We start from the raw sequence: 19591 nt of genomic DNA on the forward strand, positions 1-19591 counted from the left end.
GTGCTGTCTTAACCCCCGTTGTTGACTCTTTCCTTTGTTATAATACCCTCATGCTGTGGAGTGGGCCATTTGAAAGATTAGTCTGAACATTTTTCCCAAGCTCAGCAAAGAGCCAGCGGCTTCATTAGGCCAGAGAAATGCTCATAAAAGAAGAGTTATGCTGGACAAACTTTACAGTGGAGCAGTAAAATCCTCCACAGTGCGAATAAAAAACGCCAATAACCTTAATAATACATGCTGGCCTCCCCCAGACTCGTATTGCTGTCTCATTTCCATATTGATTACAACCTCGAGTCAAGCAGACTGAATCCACAGTGCTCCAGCAGTTAGACAGGAAGGCTGCTCTCCTGCAGGCCCAAGCTTCATTTATGTGAACATCTCCACTGAATGCAAATCACCCCTCCTTACCTCCAGTCTGTGTATGTCTGCTTTTTGTCTGTTGTTAGTCCAGAAATGAGTTTGGGTCTAGGTCTGTTTCTGTAACTGCAACCCTATGTGTCTAATTAGGAGTGGTCCCCGTCCCACAACCTGAAGAGCCTGAAGAAGAAGCAGATGGCAGCGAGGGAAGCCATGGCTCGGCAGACCGTGTCAGACGCCGAGCAGAGTAGCGTGGAATCTTCAGTCATAAGGTTGGCGTTATAGATCTCACAATTTTGTTTTATGAAGTCTTTTGCCAGGATAGAAAAGCCCTCAGGCAGAGTCAGAGCTTCAACGGTGTGTGAGGAATTGAAATATGATATAAGAAAGACTGTGGCAGACAGCAAATCATGAAAGTAGTTTTTTGTTATTTTACTAAACAATGAATCCTTCTTACTTCAAAACTACTTTCTTATCGATTAACATTTTCCATGCAGAAAAATGATGCTTACATCAGAGCCATCCCCACTCATCTGAGATTAACTCAAGCAACCATAGGCCACCAGTCATGCGACAAACTCGTTCATTGATTTGAAACTGTATGTTATTTAACTGTAATTATTAAACAAAAGTACATAGTATTGAGAAAATATGTTTAACTGTCAATGTTGTGGTCAGTTGGTCCAATTAGTACATTTATCCGTTACTTCTAGCTAGCTTTGTGAACTGCTGGCCATTATATCATGCAATGTTCTCAATGTTCATTCTCTTGGCTTTTGTAACTATGGTTTAACCATTTATTATGGCTTTTTCCCAATGTACCAATCACGTTTAGCTTTGCATTTTAATAATGAATCTATAGAGCTACTATTTACAATCTATTTCATACAGTTATTCCTTACTTTTAGCTTTTTGTTCAGACAATGTCGCTTGCTTACTAGTTTTTAAATCAGAACACATTATGTTTAAGGGAATTCAATTTAAATAAAATCACATCATCTTTTATTGAAATGACTTCAGCTTTTAAACAATCCTTTCATTTCCCCCTGACTGTCCTTGGTTTGAAATCCCTGGCCTAGAAGATTTCTTACACTTTCCAATGTGAAATATTTTGGCAAGGCATTACCACTGTCATGTTTCTCCTCCACAGTCTCCTGCAGGACGCAGAGAGCAAGTCAGAGACCAGTCAAGCCATCTCAGCCAGGGAGCACTTTGTGTTCACGGACACAGACGGGCAGGTCTACCACATCACCGTCGAGGGCAACACAGTCAAGGATGGTGCACGAATTCCCCCTGATGTGAGTGTGGAGAACGGGTGTCCGTTTATGTCTCCTTTAGCTTCATATCCTCCTGGACTTCTTCAAGGTCATCCTCACTGATCCCCGCACAAGACTATTCCTCATGGTTTTGCTAATCCTTACTGTACACAAAGATGTAAACCCGTCCTTTCTTTTTCCTGTTTACCTTCAACACACAATGCACCATTTCCTCCCCTATGGAGTAAAAGCAATAACTCCTCCATATTCTGTGTCCTTCAGGTTCAGTTTGTGGATCTTGTGTTGGGGGGATGATATACATGTATACATGTATACATGCATCCTCATGTGCAACAGCTTCTACAGCTCTACGTTTTTACTAGATTAACTGAACGCGTGTGTCATCAGTGTGTCACGTTGTCCCAAATATTGTTTTGTACATGTTCTCTCCGTGGGTTTCAGAGCGTGATTCAGACTCAGGAGAAAAGAAAGAAAATGTTAGTGTATTTATTTACCTGAATGGCATCTAAAGCTATTCATTTGCTGTGACAGCCAAACCACCCAGCTGGTAAACAGACACAAGCTGTTACTGAACACAGGATTTATTTTTGATTACTTTACAAGTAGCAAGTTTTCAAGGTTTCAAGGTTTTATTTGTCATATGCACAGCAGATACAGCGTATATGTTGGCAATGAAAATCTTATGTCGCGTGCTCCTCCAACAACTCCACATACATGGTGCAAATAAGATAAATAAAATAGTGCAAAAAGAGAGAAGAATATTTACAATAACAACAATAAAGATTTAAGGATGTGAAATATATACATATGTGGAATACATTGAGAGTATTTAAATACTTTACACTGTTGAATGAGGAGGTATGGACAGATGCATATATTATGTATAGCAGATGTATATGGCAGATATGTATAATATATAGATATGTGTACTATAAACAGATATGTATGGCAGATGTGTATCATCTGCCATACATATCTGTTTATAGTACACACACATATATATATATATATATATGTGTGTACTATAAACAGATGTGAGTAGACATTCACAGAGCGCAGGAGTTCAGCAGTCTTATAGCCTGTGGTATAAAACTGTCTCTGAGTCTGGTGGTCTTGGTCCGGATGCTGCGGTACCGTCTGCCAGACGGCAGCAGACAGAACAGATTGTTGCTGGGGTGATGGGGGTCCTTTAATATCCTACCGGCCTTCTTCCTACACCGCTGGGTGTAGAGGTCCTCCATGGATGGCAGCTCCGTCCTGGTGATGTGCTGAGCAGTTTTCACCACCCTCTGTAGAGTCTTACGGTTGAGGGCGGTGCAACTGCCATACCAGGCGGTGATGCAGCCAGTCAGGATACTCTCGATGGTGCACCTGTAGAAGTTGCAGAGTATCCTGGAGTCCATGTTGAACTTCCGCAGCCTGCGGAGGCAACATTTGGCAATGTTGCCAAATGAGGTGCCTTTTTATAATTGTTTAAGGAAAGGTGTTAAGTTGCCCAAGCACCCATTTTCCCCAGGGCAACATAACATTTAAGCTATTGTTTGTCTTTGTTTTCAGGAACTTTTTGGGCTGCCTGTAATGTGATGTTCTCAAGCTGAGTCATGATGTAAAGCAGCAGAGCCTTCTATTGTTCTTCCTTGATTGCCCACATCTGCTGCCAAAATACAAAGGGCTATTTCATGCCTTATCACAAACATTCTTTATGTATTTTTGTATTCAAGATGGAAAAATTAATCTTGCTGCATACAATATTTCTAAACAAAAGCCACTATGCTAAATCAAAGTTCTCATGTCAATTCCGGAGCAGCAGATTAGATTGTTAGACAGCCTGTGTTCGGCCTTGCCTTCACACACTGCACAGACAGACACTGGAGGTTTACCTGGAGGATTTTTAAAGCCGTATTTGTCATGACAGCTGCAGATTCATCGCTCACAGATTTGCATAGCCCAAGGTTTATAGTCCTTTCAGAATGATAGAAGATCTTCATGTCTGTCAGGAAACTCACAGATTCTCTCCAAGAAAGTTTTGTCCTATTATCCACCAGAGTACACACTGAAACAGGGCTGACACTAAATGCCTTCACATCAGCACTCTGTCTTGTGGTGCAGCCTTACTTAAACTCAGATGTCGTGCTTGTTTAGCACTTGTCTAGAGAGTATCGTGGTCTTATAGTCAAAGGAAAAGGCCTTTTTAAAGCTGTTGGTATTGCACGTTTTAAACAACCTATTTGTCGACTCTCTGAAAGAGAAGCCCTGTTAAAAGCATTTGTTTTTTTTATGTCCTTGACTCATCATGTGGAGATGATTATGGACATGGATTTTTTTCCCAGGTTGTCTTAGTAGGGTATTACAGTAACCGCAAGTAGATAGTAATTCCTGTTATTCCTGCTATATTATTTGGTTTCTTTATATAATAGAAAATAATCCAGACAGAAAAGATGCTCACCATCCAGCCATGCTGTCAAAACTCTTAGTTTGAATAGATTTGTATTATTATGTCTTTATTGAACAAAGGCCATGCATAGAAATACATTAATCTCAAGGAGAGACAATATGCTGGATGCTGGATTATAGGTAAAAGTCCCTGGGCTGGTACACATATTACAATCAACAAACATTAACAGCATTTCTTAGTGTCACACTGACAGATCAAAACACAAATATATAAAATATAAATACCAGCACAATCAACAGCACAAGTATAATGTTAAGACTATTATAGTCAAATTAATGTTGGCAAGACTGATTGCTCAGTATCCATTTTTTTGCACCATGGGGTGATGGCTGTATGCGAAAGCGGTGTGTGCAAAAGCAGTGCGCCTCAGTGGGATGTTTAAATGTGTGTTTAGGTCATGTAGCATTGTTAATGATCTTAAATACCTGTTGAATTTGAAACAGAATGAGATTTTCAAAGTTGAGGAGATGGTATTATATTGCAATGATGGTTTTTAAATAATTTATTTAAAGTTTACATAATTAGACATAATTAAACACATGACCTTTAGCTGGGTTAAAAACCCTTTCCTACTTTGTCCTCTCCAACTTTATATGTGTACCCCTTCTGTGTTACAGGGCAGTATGGGCAGTATCGCCTGCATTGCTTGGAAAGGCGACACCCTGGTCCTCGGGGATGTGGACGGCAATCTCAACTTCTGGGACCTCAAAGCTCGTTTGTCCAGGTATAAACTTTAGGATTTTATGCTCAAGTTTTAAGACACATATAACATTGTACCTACAGTATATTGCATCACTACCTACGATTTTCCAATACATTTATTTGCACTAGGTTGTTTTGTTTTACAAAGGTGTTGTAATATTCATTTCTGCAATGGTAGACTGCATTTTTTTTTACGTGCTTTCACAGACAAATAAAAAGTTAGAGTTTCTTTCCAAAGTGTTTCTCAGATAACAAAGGCACATAAGAGACACAGATTATCCCAATTAATTTGTTTCTTACTTGACTCTTTGGGCTTTGTTTTACTTTTTATATATTTATTGGATTTTGAATCAAGACCAAAGTAAACTTGCCCAGAATATTCATGAATCAACTGTCTATACTATTTTTTTTTTTAACCCTAGAGGAAGAAAATACATTTTGTGCAGGAATTAAATGATAAAATCAATGCCTGAGTTGTTGATGCTTTCAGGGGAATACCAACCCATCGTGGCTGGGTGAAGAAGATCCGCTTCGCCCCGGGGAAGGGCAACCAGAAGCTGCTGGTGATGTACACAGATGGAGCAGAGGTCTGGGATACCAAAGAGGTGAGGCTACAAATCTAAAAACTCCCAGAATTCACCACCTGACTGCACTGAATAACACAAGTTAATAGGATTATATCAAACATTTAAACAGATTATCTGTGGCAGAAAAATGTGTTTGCATAGCACTATAATCACTGAAGCACAACGCAGTTTATTCCACTAATGTGCTCTCTCAAACTAACGCTGTGGTAATAACTGTAATTGTACTCATATATGAAAGAATCGTTGCAATGCGCTGCACACATACACAAGCCCTTAAAGCCTTTTCTCTGGCGTATATAAGCTCAACTGTAGCAGGATGGATGAGCCTGTCTGCAACACGCTTCCTTGCGTCCTCTTTAACTTCCCCCGAAGTCGTCCCCAACTAGAAAGTCTTTGCACTGTCTTTATTTCACCTCATCTAAGAAACCCTCAGGCTAGTTTGGGCTCCAGTTCATCATATGATCTAATGTCACAGACTGGATTTCCTTTTTTTTATTTTATTATCCACACCATGATATTTGTTATCTTAGCCAACAGCATTGTGTATACAAATGGAAAAGCAGATTGATTTGGACACCAATAGATGCTCCAGTGTATTAAGCAGTGTGAGGTGGAGGGAGTGGGTCTCACTGGAGCACTATTGTCTGGGTGGAGGGATGTGCTTTCTGTAGGGGAGGTAAGATAAGACACATTTTTTACTCCCCAATCGTAAAAGCCAGAAAACAGATGGATCCAGCTGAAGAGGGTAGTATGCAATACGGCTGGAAAGAGATGGAGAGGGCGGGAGGGAGGGAGGAGCAGGGGAGATTGAGGGAGGAGCAGGAGAGAATCAGGGCGGGGAGGGAGGAGCAGGAAAAATCTCTTTGTTCGAAAAAAAGGCTGTTTGTCCACTGAGCCTCGCCAACAAAATTTAGTTTACTGTTACACACATCCTCTGCTTTTGTTGAATCCAAAAATCCTTCCATATGGTGTCTTTCTCTCCTCTGAAATTCTTCGGAAACATAGTCAATTTCCCATCATCTTCCTAGAACTATTACCCATGCCTTCAAATGAGCTTTTGAGTGACAGTTTGAGCATTTTGACGCTCTCCCTCCTATCGCAGGTCCAAATGGTGAGCAGCATGCGGATCGGACGCAACGTGAACTACCGCGTCCTGGACATCGACTGGTGCACGTCAGACAAGGTTGTTCTGGCCTCTGACGACGGCTGTATCCGAGTTCTGGAGATGGCCATGAAGTCCGCCAGCTACCGTATGGATGAACAGGACCTGACCGGTGAGCCAGTGGAGCAAAGAGAAGTGCACATAGAATTTTGATAGGGGAAATGAGTTGGATGAAGGCTTATTGCTTAAGAATTAATTCATTAAAAATACATCCAATTACACAATGCAGGAAATAATGACTTGTGATTACAGGGGCTCTTTGATGCACATTTAGTGTTTGGGACAGAAACTTCCTCTGGAGGGAACTTTAGAATTTTAGCCTTTGCAGACCATTTACATGCACCAACACCTATACAACGCACTACAGAAAAGGGAAACCGCAAAAGCATAATGGGGCCCCTTTTAATATGTGTTTTCCTTCTGATGTGGTGAATCATTTTCAGATCCAGTGTGGTGTCCCTACTTGCTGGTGCCCCGTGCTGCCCTCACCCTCAAGACATTCCTCCTGCTGCAGCCCTGGTCAGGAACCTTCACCATGGACATCACTCAAGTGTAAGTATCAACTCCGACTGACTCACCGTACAAATGTCCACTCTAAAATCAGCCCCTCTTAAGATCTCAGGTAAGTTTAACAAGGTTCAGTTTTAAGTTTGACACCTCATCAGACCTGGGCCCAGAAAACTCACAGGAAAAGTAAATACACAGCCCACTGCATGACCCAGAGACAGAAATGCAAGTCATGACATGATTAAGATCTTTTATAACCAGTGCTGTGGGAGCAGAGCACTTTTTTACTGCTCAAAATGCCTTGGGCCAGACTTCAACATCAATACCAGTGGCCACTAATGCATTTTAATTCATTTATAAAAGCTACGTAAAGCCTGACCCCTTTCCGATCCATTCTGTGAACTGCTGTTGAGTACACCAGCTGTAACATAAAAAACAAATACTGCATCAAAGTGTTTCCTTAAGTAAAGCAGAGCAGCATATTGATATGGGCCAGTGGTTTCATTTATTTATATCTACACACATTTAAAATTAAACTGCATTTGAACTTCCTCTCAACACAAACAGTAGAAAAATCAATACATTTGTTTGAAGAGTGCTCATAAAAAGCAGAAGTGGAGGAAGAATTCAGAACCTTTTCTTTAGCAGATGTAATAAAAAAACACTGTTAAAAGGCCTTTTCTACACATTGAGGAGTTTATATTTAGTAGTAGTTTATAAGTGAAAACAAAGACCCACGGTGAGGCGTCTTTTTATTACGACTGTGGAGCAGCCTCCCTGAGAACCTGAGGGCAGCACAGAACATTTATACTTCTAAGAGCAAATTCAAGATCCACATTTTTAATTGAGCTTTTAAATGAGTTGTTTTTTATTTGATTCTTCTTTTGTTTATTTTTGTTGTGTATATATGTGTATGTTTGTTAATGAATCTAATTGTATTCAGGACTACAAGTAATGAAGTCTCCTAGGATGACTAAAGTAACACAACTTAAGCTTTGGTGTATTCTCCTATACCATCACACCATCTGCTAATCATCCAAGCATTCAGTTTATTACCTTGAGAAAGAAGTATAGGCATTGCAGTCTTGTCAACAAGGGAGCCAATAGAAGAGATTCATTTTTCTGTTTTACAGAAGGCTGCATCTGTTTAACTGTGGCCTGGTGTAATTATGCCCTATTTAACTGAGCCCTCACAGCTGCCTCGGCATCAGACAGGCAGCTATACAAGCAGGGTGCTTCCTGACCTCAGATGGAACACATTTATCTTGTTATTTTCTGACAATACACATTGACTTACCTTAACAACCATATTCTCAGCTACTCCTTTAAAATCAGGTTATGTTTTATTTTGTTGAGACATGTGAGGAGCCATTTGTCTGAGTTTAATCCTTCTGTTTCAGAGACTACAACGAGAAAGATGAGATAAAAGGCCTGATCCAGGAGCAGCTCAACGCCATGTCTAAGTGAGTAATTGCACTTTCTGATGGTGATGCTTAAAATAGCATTTTGTGTGGTGATTCAACAATCAGATGTTTGCTAAATGTCAGTTTCCGTTTACAAAGTTTCTCCTTGCGCTCAGATTAATGTTTAGACAGCAGGCCCAGAAAGCATGTAGTGTGAGGGTAGATGTATAAAAGGGAATCTCCCGTAACAGCCACACTGGGCCCGCTGTGTCTGAGAAGTGTAATTGGCGCTCGCTGTGTTCTGATTGTCTGCCTCTGATTGGCTCCCCAGTGATCTGAAGAGCGTGCTACAAGACCCGGAGCTCAGCCTGCTGCAGCGCTGCCTCCTGGTCTCACGGTGAGTTTAAACTCAGCATGCAGAGGTAACACTGTTTGGTGTCTGCACATGAAGCACTGTGTCAAAGAGGAATCCCGGCGCGACTATTGTGTTAATATTCAAACAAAGAAGTTCTGAGGGACTGACTTCTAAGTATAGTTTATATAAGCAACAAACAGCTGCTCTCCTGGAAGTGGGATGACGCTCTTTGATGACACATTTTTCCTACCAACATACAAAAAAACCTCTTCTTGCCTCAATATGTTTCCCCTTACTAATGTCTTCCTGTCTTTTTGTATAAAGTCTAGGCAGTCGAGAGTGGAATAATGAGCTAAAGTCGAACAGTGTTTGCATTAATGCTACTACTGATCAATCAGGGATCGGGGACATAATTAAACCAAGCGAGCGTAATTAAATGGAAATCAGTACCTATCATCATTACCGTTAATTGTGTACTAAAAGTAAAAAGATTAGAACTTATTAGCTGCTAAAGTCTTTCCACAATACTTTTTTCCTCCCTTATCAGAACCAGTTTTTACCCGAGGAGGCTGGAATTAAGAATCTAGGTAACATGGTTTTAGCTATTGCAGATTTGCACTTGATTATTTATTTGTTAAAATTGTTTTAATCTCGAATATTTAATAGAAAAGATAAGATATTTTTTGTGCCTAAATACCAGAAGTTATTTTTTGCCGCAACTGTACAGCCTTGTTTCTGTATCCACACTGAAAAAGGCATGACACGAGCGCTGGTGTCAGCAACTCTGATCTCATCTCTGCTCCACTTCTCATTTCCCTCGAGCATCTGACAAAACTAGAGCAGCCAGTCTGAGTAGAAATGCAACCCCCCCCCCCCCGCCCTGTTTGCATCATGTTATTAAAGCCATGTTTTACCTAGAAGATACCAAAGACCCCATTCCTACGGTGAATACACTGTCCCCCACTCACATTGAGAGCCCGTGATTACGTCTCCACATCTGACTGATTGCCCAAGTTTTTCATGCCATGGGTAATGTGGCAAGGTAACCTAGCAACAGCTGTGTGCCTCGGCAGATATGTTGAAAGGGAAGCTGAGAGAAGTAAATGACGAAAAGAAAAGGCAGTATGTGGAGAGGGGGTGGACCGGTGCTGAAAGAGTGAGGCGTGGGCTGGAAGATGCAGGAACCGTGGTCATTAGTGTGGAACTACAAGAAGAAACTCGCAGAATGCCGGTTCTGACTCTGACCTGCACTCTGTTGTTGTGGTAAACCGCAGGCTGTTCGGTGACGAGTCGGATCTTCACTTCTGGACTGTGGCGTCCCACTACATCCAGTCGTTCGCTCAGGCCCGTCTGTCCACCCCAGATGGGCAAAGTGAAGGAACCCAGCCGCCGCCTCAGAACCACCTGGACATCTGCAATGACATCCTGTGTGAGAGCTCTTACTTCCAGGTCAGTGAAACATTAAGTGTCAGAATCCCAAATCAGATCCCAAGTAAGGCATGTATGTTTCTGTTGAACCATGACCAGTACTCTTCTCCAAGCCACATCACAACCTTAAAACGTTCAAATAATAAATCAAAAATACCATCGATACACTTTTTGGTGAAGAAAAATTAATCCGCGTAACTGAAAGCAGCACTACCTGTCTGCCCTGTCCCACAGTGAGCCAATACAGTAAGGCTAAAAAGATGCATTTCACAAAGAATTGGTTGAACTTTCAGGTCTTTTTTCAACTTTTTTCTCCATTATGGAAATCAAAGTTGCGAAGTTAAAAATGCATGATACCTCCAAACACGTCATTTGCTTTATTGCGGGTTCATAAAAAGTGTCACCTTAATTAAAAAGTATGGTACACCTAGTGCAAGCCGTTTAAAAATTGAGTCTGAAACCTGGTTAGCCTGTTATTGGTTTTTCTGTCTCTGTTTCCCTGACACAATGGAGACAAATACCTGATCCCTACAGTCGACATTTAAAAATTCCCATAGGAGTCATCCCAGAGACAAGTTACTCTCCTAAAGTCAGGCCACACACAAACAAACCCCCCTACCATGCTGCCTCTTGTCATCCACAGTGACAACACAGCCCAGGTCACAAAGTATATTCCATTGTCAATGACATTGTGTTTTTCTTCAGTTGTCTCACTAAGCCCTGCTCTTTGAGGGAAGTATCTCACACTTTTAAGCCTTTAATGTCAAACCTATCTTTCACTTCGCCCCCATTAAAAATTAATCCCACCAACAATTCCTCAAATGATTGTAGTCCACCCCGGGCTACACTGAATTAAAAACAGAAATCTCTTGTTTCTGCCGTGTCATCGCTCGGATCAATTCGCTTTAATAAACAAAACCTTAGGTCTCTTCTTTTTTTCCAACACTAATTATTGAACTAGTTTTGGAGAGTGTTAGAAATGGGGTTTTTTTTCAGAAGATGCCTATTGATCTTTTCTTTTTACTTAAGCTTGTCGACATCGCACCAACAGAACCATTTGAATAAACGAAGACGTCCACCTTCATGTTTCCAGTCGGAAATGCATCTGTTTTTCCTTAAATGTTTTTTTGCGCAGAATTGCGTTTGTGTACAAAGCTACTTCTGCGGACGTGGTTTTAAAAATAACAATGAATATTTTGTAAAAGCTGGCTGTCCGAGTGAAGACAGACATTATTTATTAAGTCTGGATTTCTTCAGCAGCAAAGCTACATAATATTCTTGGACCTTTTTTGATGAAAGGCGATAAGCCAGTTAAGAAAAAATGTGAAGTAGCTTTTAGGATTAAAGCTTAAAGACGCATAAATGGACTGTCTAATTTTAGTGGATAGATGTTCTATTAAAAAGAGTGTCTTAATTTTATGGATTACGCACTGTTCTGTTTTTTAGAAAAGTTTTAACTTTTAATGAGCAGCCGCGGAGTGATCACAAAGGCCCAGACAGTCGGCAGCTACTCTTGCAACTGTTTGTCATAAAACAGCTTCAGTGGCAGCAGCCTGACTGTAATTACTAATATCCCAGACCCCAATACAGCACATGCAGTTACTAAACTCATCTTGTGTCTCTGCAAGGATTTTAAGCCCACGGCTGTGACTCATCATAAGAAGAATTCATCGTAATTAAGTGCAAAGAAAAGTACTGTCTGTGTCGGATAAAGATACAGGGTGTACACACACACACATGCACACACACACACATGCACACACACACACACACACACACACACACACACACACACACACACACACACACACACACACACACACATCCTGTGCAACTCATTTTCTACTATGCTGTTATCACTCCCCTTGTTGAATCATTTCCCCTCTAGTCCTCATATAAAACTCATTCTTTAAAATTGCTATCGCTGTTTTAATGTTTCAAGCCTATCATTTGCTCTCTGAAAAAATATCTGATCTCCCAATTGGGAACATGTAATGAAATAATGGGGGGGAGGGAGCACGGATATTAAGTATGGGTGGCTATGGCACCACGGACACTAGGAGAGCTCTTGAATATTTTAAAGACTTTTTAATTGCACTCTCCATCTGTGCTCTCTGTATTTCTATAATTGTCCTCCATATCTTTTTTTTGCACATCATTACTCTTTTTCTGTCCAGAAATGATACATCTCTATCTCTCTCACACACACACACACACACACACACACACACACACACACACACACACACACACACACTTATTGATCTATGGTGGCATTATGTTAAAATATTCTAACTTGTGTCTTCACCTTTCCGCCAAACAGAAGTTCCAGTTGGATCGGGTCCATCTGCAGGAGGTGAAGCGCTCCAGTTATGAACACACCAAGAAATGTGCGGACCAGCTCCTCCTGCTGGGTCAGGTAGGTACAAATACTGGTCGCACCTTGTCAAAGAGGAGGCTACAGAAACAACTATATCAAAGAGGGGTGCAATTATAGAAGTGTTTTGGCTCACATTTCCCAGCTTTTAGATAACTGAGGAAATGATCAAACACGTCTTCTTTTATTGACATCAAAGGGACTAGCATATCATGACATCACAAGTGAGAAAGAGGTATTTAGATCATCAACTGGTAAACATCCTGCATTCAAAACTTTACTTATGTCATGTCATTATGTCAAATGTTCCCTGCAAGTGTTTTATATGATGGTTTGGGATAAGTATTACTGCTGCATTAATGTGTTGGTTGCCTTTTAACTCCTCTTATATACTGGTTGGTGGTTTTATATACAGCAATGCATCATATTCTATAAGATCATCACATGTTTGAAGCATTGCTGTCCAACGAGGATCAAATACCTCTAAAAATACAACTACTCCATTGTTTTTAGAAAAACAGAGCAGCTTTGTGTGAGTTGCATGTAACAGCTTAACCAAGAGTCTTTTTAAATATAGATGAGGAAATGTGCAATAGTTGCCTCTAAGGGCTTTGAGCTGTCACCTCCTTTTGATATTTCCAAAAGAAAAACTGGCAGAGATGTTACTTTTCTTCTTTCTTGCATAAAGCTTCCAGACTATATACCATCCTGTTTCTCACATATAAAAACACCAACTAACACTTTCCCACTCTATAGCTGGACATACAAGCAGATTCCCAGAAGGGTAAATAGGTGATGTCACTGCTGTGGAACATAATGAGGCAAGATGAGTGCTGCCTTTGTCCCCCCTGGTGTCTCAGACTGTGGGGATTGTAGTCACCCCTCCCCACTTAATGTCACCACTCGGGCTCTAGTCACAGGCTGCAATCAACAGGCTGTACGTGGAGGTGCTCTCCTCCAATCGGAAGACAGGCTGGGGCCAGCTTCAGCTGACCCGCCTGAGCCTGAGCCTTCATCCCCTCCAGATGAAACCCTGATAATGAACATAATTTCCTCTTGTTACTGCTGCTGTTTGTCCATGCTGCCTCTGTCATTACATCCTCATCTCTTTGTTGCGGCTCTCAGACGGACCGAGCGGTGCAGCTACTGTTGGAGACTAGCGCAGACAACTCCAGCTACTACTGTGATTCACTCAAAGCCTGCCTGGTGACCACCATCACCTCCTCAGGCCCCTCACAGTCCACCATCAAACTGGTGGCCACGAACATGATCGCCAATGGCAAGCTAGCAGGTAGTGTTGCTGTACATTATGTCTGAAAACAGATTGCAAACTTCTCCTCTCTTTTCTTTAATGAGTATCTGCTGCGTTCATTGTGTGGGTGGCTGCAGCCTTGAAAGTGCTTATCCTTAACCCTAGTGCCAAGTTTTGGGCTTTTAGATTTTTTTAATTAAATATGGCGTACATTTTTCTAACTTTAGTTGTTTAACTTAAGCTTTTATGATAAGTCTACTACAAACTGTATAGCAAATCCGACCCTTAAGGACCCATAAAATCACTTATTTTAATCCCGAGGACATTCGAATCATGCATTTTGTTATATCAGACTTTTCATCTATTTGTTGTCTGTCTAGTTGGTTTTTTTCCCCTCCAGATAGAGCCTTTTATTCATATTTTACTTCAGGGCAAATAGATGCATTTTCAGCAGCCAACATTATTGTCCTCAAAGGACATCAGAACAACTTTTTTTCAAAGTGAGTCACAAGGGTTAAATATTAATAAAATGCTGGATTCGACTTGATCCAAATATTGCATAATGAGTGCGGCTATTGCCAGCCGTGTGTAAATAAATAATCACACTGGTTTCGGGCCTTGCATAGAGATAGGTTATTATATCTCCATTTCACATGCATGTACTAACTCTCCCCTTCGGCTGTCTATCAGAGGGCGTCCAGCTGCTGTGTTTGATTGACAAGGCGGCGGATGCGTGCCGCTACTTGCAGACCTACGGGGAGTGGAACCGCGCCGCCTGGCTGGCTAAGGTAACTCAGCATGGCCGCGTCCGTCAACAGGAAGCATCACACACTGTAAAATGTTTGGATAGTTTCAGAGTGTGTGAGATGTGCGAGTTAAGAGTGTACTAACTGTTGCTAACTGTAAACATTGAATACTGGGGTTTAGATATGTTCTACTGGTAATTACAGGAACACTTGTGATAGATTAATTCCATTTATGACATACAGTGATCTTTAAGCAACAAAATGTAAGTTATCTTATAAATGTCATTATTTTTAGTGTGAGCATTAGCATTGCAAGTAATGCATCTTGGAAAGAAAGACAATGTAAGAAAACTTAGAGCAGCCCAACACTAGCATGTTCTTCCACTGTGAACAACAAGTAGATGTCCGACTTAGAAAGCCCCTTTGAAGCAGTTGGAGGTTCAGTGTGTGTGTGTGTGTGTGTGTGTGTGTGTGTGTGTGTGTGTGTGTGTGTGTGTGTGTGTGTGTGTGTGTGTGTGTGTGTGTGTGTGTGTGTGTGTGTGTGTGTGTGTGTGTGTGTGTGTGTGTGTGTGTGTGTGTGTGTGTGTGTGTGTGTGTGTGTGTGTGTGTGTGTGTGTGTGTGTGTGTGTGTGTGTTTCCAGGTGCGTCTGAACCCAGCGGAGAGCTCAGATGTGCTGAAGCGCTGGGCAGAGCAGCTGTGCTCCCCGCAGGTCAACCAGAAGTCCAAAGCCATCCTGGTGTTGCTGTCGCTGGGCTGCTTCTATAAAGTAGGAGAGATGCTGCACAGGTAAGAACCTGGACTGAAGCCATTATGAGCCTACTACATGATCGCAGTAATAGCTAAAAAAAAAATGTGCAAGACCATGGCATCAACTTAGACTGAAGTCCTAAAAAGTATTGCTTTGTAAAATATGAAAAATGTATTCATTACATTCAGAGAAATTAAGCAAATTGAAAAAGCCATCATAATTAGGAATACCTTTTAACTTTATCCCCTTTTTTTATTTAAAATGTTTCACCCTGTGACTTTTTTCCTTTCCTTTGCTCCATTCCCCCTCTTTGAGTGTATGGCAGTATAAGCTACAGTCTGAGTGACCCCATATCTTTTACCTCCACAACGATCCCCTGTTGGTCTCCTTTTCCCCCTCTTTGTGCTCTGAGTTCTGACAGTGAAAGCTCAGGGAATTAGGGGGACATCAGGGCTGATGTATGCTTTAAGATCCCAGCTATCAGGGATGATGTTGGGGTCTACCAATAGCTTTCACTTCCTCATGCGTGTGTCTTTGTCCTCCTCCATCCGTCTCCCGGGCAGTATGCGGTACTTTGATCGCGCCGCCCTCTTCATCGAAGCCTGTCTGAAGTACGGGGTGATGGAGGCCGATGACTCTTCCAATATCCTTTTTTGAAATCCCATTACTGCACTCCGAGGGACATTTATAACCAGGGTTAGGTTCCCTCTTAACGCTGTCCATCTGTAGTGCAGATGTGCACTCAATAGTAGAGAGCTTTTCACAGTAAAGGACATTTGAAAGCACATCATATCTCATAAAATAACTTTTAGAACTCACTTTGAAAACGTCTGAACAAAGAAATACTGAAAAAAAAGATATGTGTTGCTCACAGTTCAGCCCATCCTACAGTGTTTTTCCTCAGATGTATATGTTTACTTTATGTTTACGTCAGCGCTTATTTATCAACCACATGAAAATGTGTCTTATTTTACATCATTACTTGTATCTTGTGTGATAAGAACAGAAGGGGGTGAAAAGAGGAAAAACTCTAACGTAACATTTCATCTCATGAATTGAAAACATCCCCTTTTGGCCTGTTCATTGGTCAGAACTGGCCTGTAGCCACTAAGTGATTTATTATTTATGGAGAGCAGACCAGGAGCACACTAAGCCTGCACGGGGCCAAGCTGTGTTTCAAGATGATAAAATATCTCATTTTCAGAGGTTCTTAGTGTATATATATCCTCTTTGAAGAAAGTGACATATCTATTTTAAAACCAATTTAAATGTGGCCTAACTACAAAGTCTGACTGTTTCCATCAAATCTTTGCAATTTTGATGACCATCAAAAGTAGCAGTGGGCACAGTGCCATTCGGTAAAGGCTGAATATACAGTATTCAGTGAAAGCAACAGTTCGGAGAAAGTCCTCCCTTCATCAAGGGGATAAAGACTTGTTTATGTGGAATCATTTTTAGAGAGGTTTTGATTCAATGTTTAAAAACTTTGTATTTTAACTTTTTTTCTTGTGTTATGCTGAAAAAGTGTTTCTAGTTCAATCTTATGACTGCAAAGATCTCTGTATATGAGATTCATATTATTTATTTACTTACCAAACTGTTCAGTGGTGTCTTTTATCCTGCCTTGGAGCACCTGTATTCATTATGTGATTCAGGTGTCTGTATGTGATAATGATGATAATCTAATAATTTAAATCAACTCATGTACGCTGAATCTTGTTGGTATAGGAAAGGCTGCAATATTTCTTGTTTTTATTTCTGACTTGGTCACCTGCCTGTAGGATTTAAAGAGTAAATCTGAGTCAAGGATAATGCCCAGGCTCATTTTGTTTAATGGCATTTTACCTGTTGGGCCAGTGGGGCTTAGGATTTTAAAGGATCTCGATTAGCAGATGCAGAACATCAGCTACTGTTCCTCGGATCTGCTTTAAAAATAAAAACATTACAACAGATTCTTACAGAAGAAACTTTGTGTAGTATCACTAACTATACTTTCCTGAGGAAGACTTCTTTCACTGTGTTTTTTTCGGTCCAATAAATGTTATCGGTTCTCCTTGACCTGCGCCTGCACATAAACTAATCAAGTCAGCATTTCTGGAGTACGCTCGGCTGCTGCGCTCCCTGGGCCTGCGTGAGGGCGCTGCTCTGTGGGCGTCCCGGGCCGGCAGCGCTGGGGAGCAGCTGATGGAGGAGCTGTTCCAGGGGGAGGGCAGCATGCCAGGGAGCGTTCTTGGCGAAGACAAAGTGGAGCTGGGCCAGGAGAGCACCGAGTGACCTCTGAAAGAACGGGAGGTTGGAAGGAGAACGGATGATGGTGCAAATCAAGGGTCGGCCTATCATTCGAACTTCTATACATTGACCATTGTGAGTGAACTCTGTCAGCGCCCAGAGGAGATGTGAGATTTCCTCCATGTGGACACTCCCTGTTTCTGTGGCTACGAATAGTTTCTTAATGTTTGCTATGACGTGTGTGTGTTTGTGCACATTAGTGAATGCATGCAACATCCCCAAAAAAAACACACTTCTGTCCTGATTCCCCCCCGGCACTTGAAGTGATACACCTTGTGTTTTTGTTGGTTAACGTATTTAACTCAGTAGGTTTCTTTTTTATGGTTGCTTGGTAAGCTTTATTTCACGTGCCTGTGTTAATGACTTCAAAACGCTGTTGTAGCTCTACAGGTTTAATTTGCCTTTTCTCTGCTGAGTTGAAATGCGGGAGTTGATTCATCCAAAAATAATATGTTCCATATTTCATTTGCACTGCCCTTGACGGCCCACATTAATTAACTACTCTGTGACAGGATTCCCAAACAATTTTTTTGCACTTAAATGAACCAAAAAAAACCCCATTATTAGCTGACACTGATTCCCCGACGCTTTCTGTAACAGAGAAACAAAATTTCTCTAGACAGACACACAACAGACTGGGTGTTCCAGCCTCAGCAGGTGGTTCTGTATAATTGATTGACCAAAGCCTGCTACCTCCCAGCCTCCACATGTTGAGCGGCAGGAGACTTAGCCAGGCCACCTTGCTCCTATTCCATTAGAATATAATGTCCCTGAGCACAGAGGGGATAGGAGTGATGCCATTTAACTAGCTTGTGTAGAGTTCACATTAGTTGAATAGATTCTGGTCAACCCATTCCAGGATTTTTTTATTTTCTACTTTTATGAAACCTTGAAAAGAAAAACTGCTCTCCATGTTCTTTGATGTTTGCTGTTATTCTCTGGTGTGTATTACAAGAAAAACGTGTCATTTTAATCAGACCTCTGACATCAATTACACACAAATGGTTATCTGCGCTGGCCATCACAAATACAAAAGCAGACACACACATTTTAGGATATGACCCACTGCCATCCATTCTGCTTTTTGGACCATGAAACTCCTAATGACAATACAAAATTCATATTAAGTGGATGTGTGTTTGATTGCCATGTTACGTGTTTAGTGGTCCCGAAACGAGACAGTAACTCTATCCTTGGGACCGTTTTTTTGTGCGTTATTGTGTTTCATAAACACGTCAGTGCTGTTTCTGTTGTGTTGCGTATAACCCCGGGCAGAGTCACTATGGCAACCCAAGCCTATTTTAGGGCACTACATGCTCCTGTAGATCCATTTCACTCCCACTTACATACTGTAGGATCTCACAACCCAGCAGATAATCAGCTGTAGTTTACCCGATGCTGTGTTTCTTCCTCCAATCACGTGCTGCAGTATTGTGCGATGAGCTGTACTTCCTCTTTATGACTAGTGTGATTAACACAGAACAAACTATAACCTATTTTCATTGTTTTTTGTTCATTGTCTGTACAGTGATCCTAATACTTTAAGCTGTATAAATATGACAAGAGAAAAAAAAAGATATGTATATATGGATGGAAATAAAATCAATATTATTAGCTTTATTTGTGTGCTGTTATATGTTGACACAAGAGGGCGCCCCTGTCCCTCAATGAGAGGCAAAGTGGCTGTTTAATGGCACTGTGAGAAAAGACCTGTTATAGCAAGAGCTCTTTTCAGTTGTATCCCTTCAATTTCAACCCAGGTAGATTGAATTTTAATGTTCCTTCATTTGTCAAACTGCCGTAAAAGTGAATTAGTTCCTGCATGAGTCACTTCCGCCTTTAATGGCTTCTTTTCTGCTCAGAAGGAGGGCCAACAGCTGGCCGCAGCTCGCTGCCCAGGTCTAACGGTTCTCACTCTTTTCTTTCTCCTCGGATTTATTCATTG

At 41.2% G+C, this 19591-nt stretch overlaps 1 protein-coding gene across 1 annotated transcript in view; it reads left to right on the forward strand.

Annotated features, from left to right (window-relative positions):
- wdr11 (WD repeat domain 11) overlaps positions 1–19266 on the forward strand; it is a 58877-nt gene extending 39611 nt beyond the window's left edge. Inside the window, exons 15-29 of the mRNA XM_063875226.1 lie at positions 508–629; positions 1508–1655; positions 4707–4813; positions 5282–5396; positions 6481–6652; positions 6984–7092; positions 8448–8510; positions 8782–8847; positions 10080–10254; positions 12557–12652; positions 13736–13901; positions 14553–14650; positions 15250–15395; positions 15921–16000; positions 17429–19266. Coding sequence (XP_063731296.1) covers positions 508–629; positions 1508–1655; positions 4707–4813; positions 5282–5396; positions 6481–6652; positions 6984–7092; positions 8448–8510; positions 8782–8847; positions 10080–10254; positions 12557–12652; positions 13736–13901; positions 14553–14650; positions 15250–15395; positions 15921–16000; positions 17429–17631 — 1866 coding nt within the window. The 3' untranslated portion in view covers positions 17632–19266. The remainder of the gene's footprint in view (positions 1–507; positions 630–1507; positions 1656–4706; positions 4814–5281; positions 5397–6480; positions 6653–6983; positions 7093–8447; positions 8511–8781; positions 8848–10079; positions 10255–12556; positions 12653–13735; positions 13902–14552; positions 14651–15249; positions 15396–15920; positions 16001–17428) is intronic.
- Positions 19267–19591: the final 325 nt, after the last annotated feature.

Source organism: Eleginops maclovinus, chromosome 22 (assembly GCF_036324505.1).
Source record: "Eleginops maclovinus isolate JMC-PN-2008 ecotype Puerto Natales chromosome 22, JC_Emac_rtc_rv5, whole genome shotgun sequence".
Classification (NCBI taxonomy): Eukaryota; Metazoa; Chordata; class Actinopteri; order Perciformes; family Eleginopidae; genus Eleginops; species Eleginops maclovinus.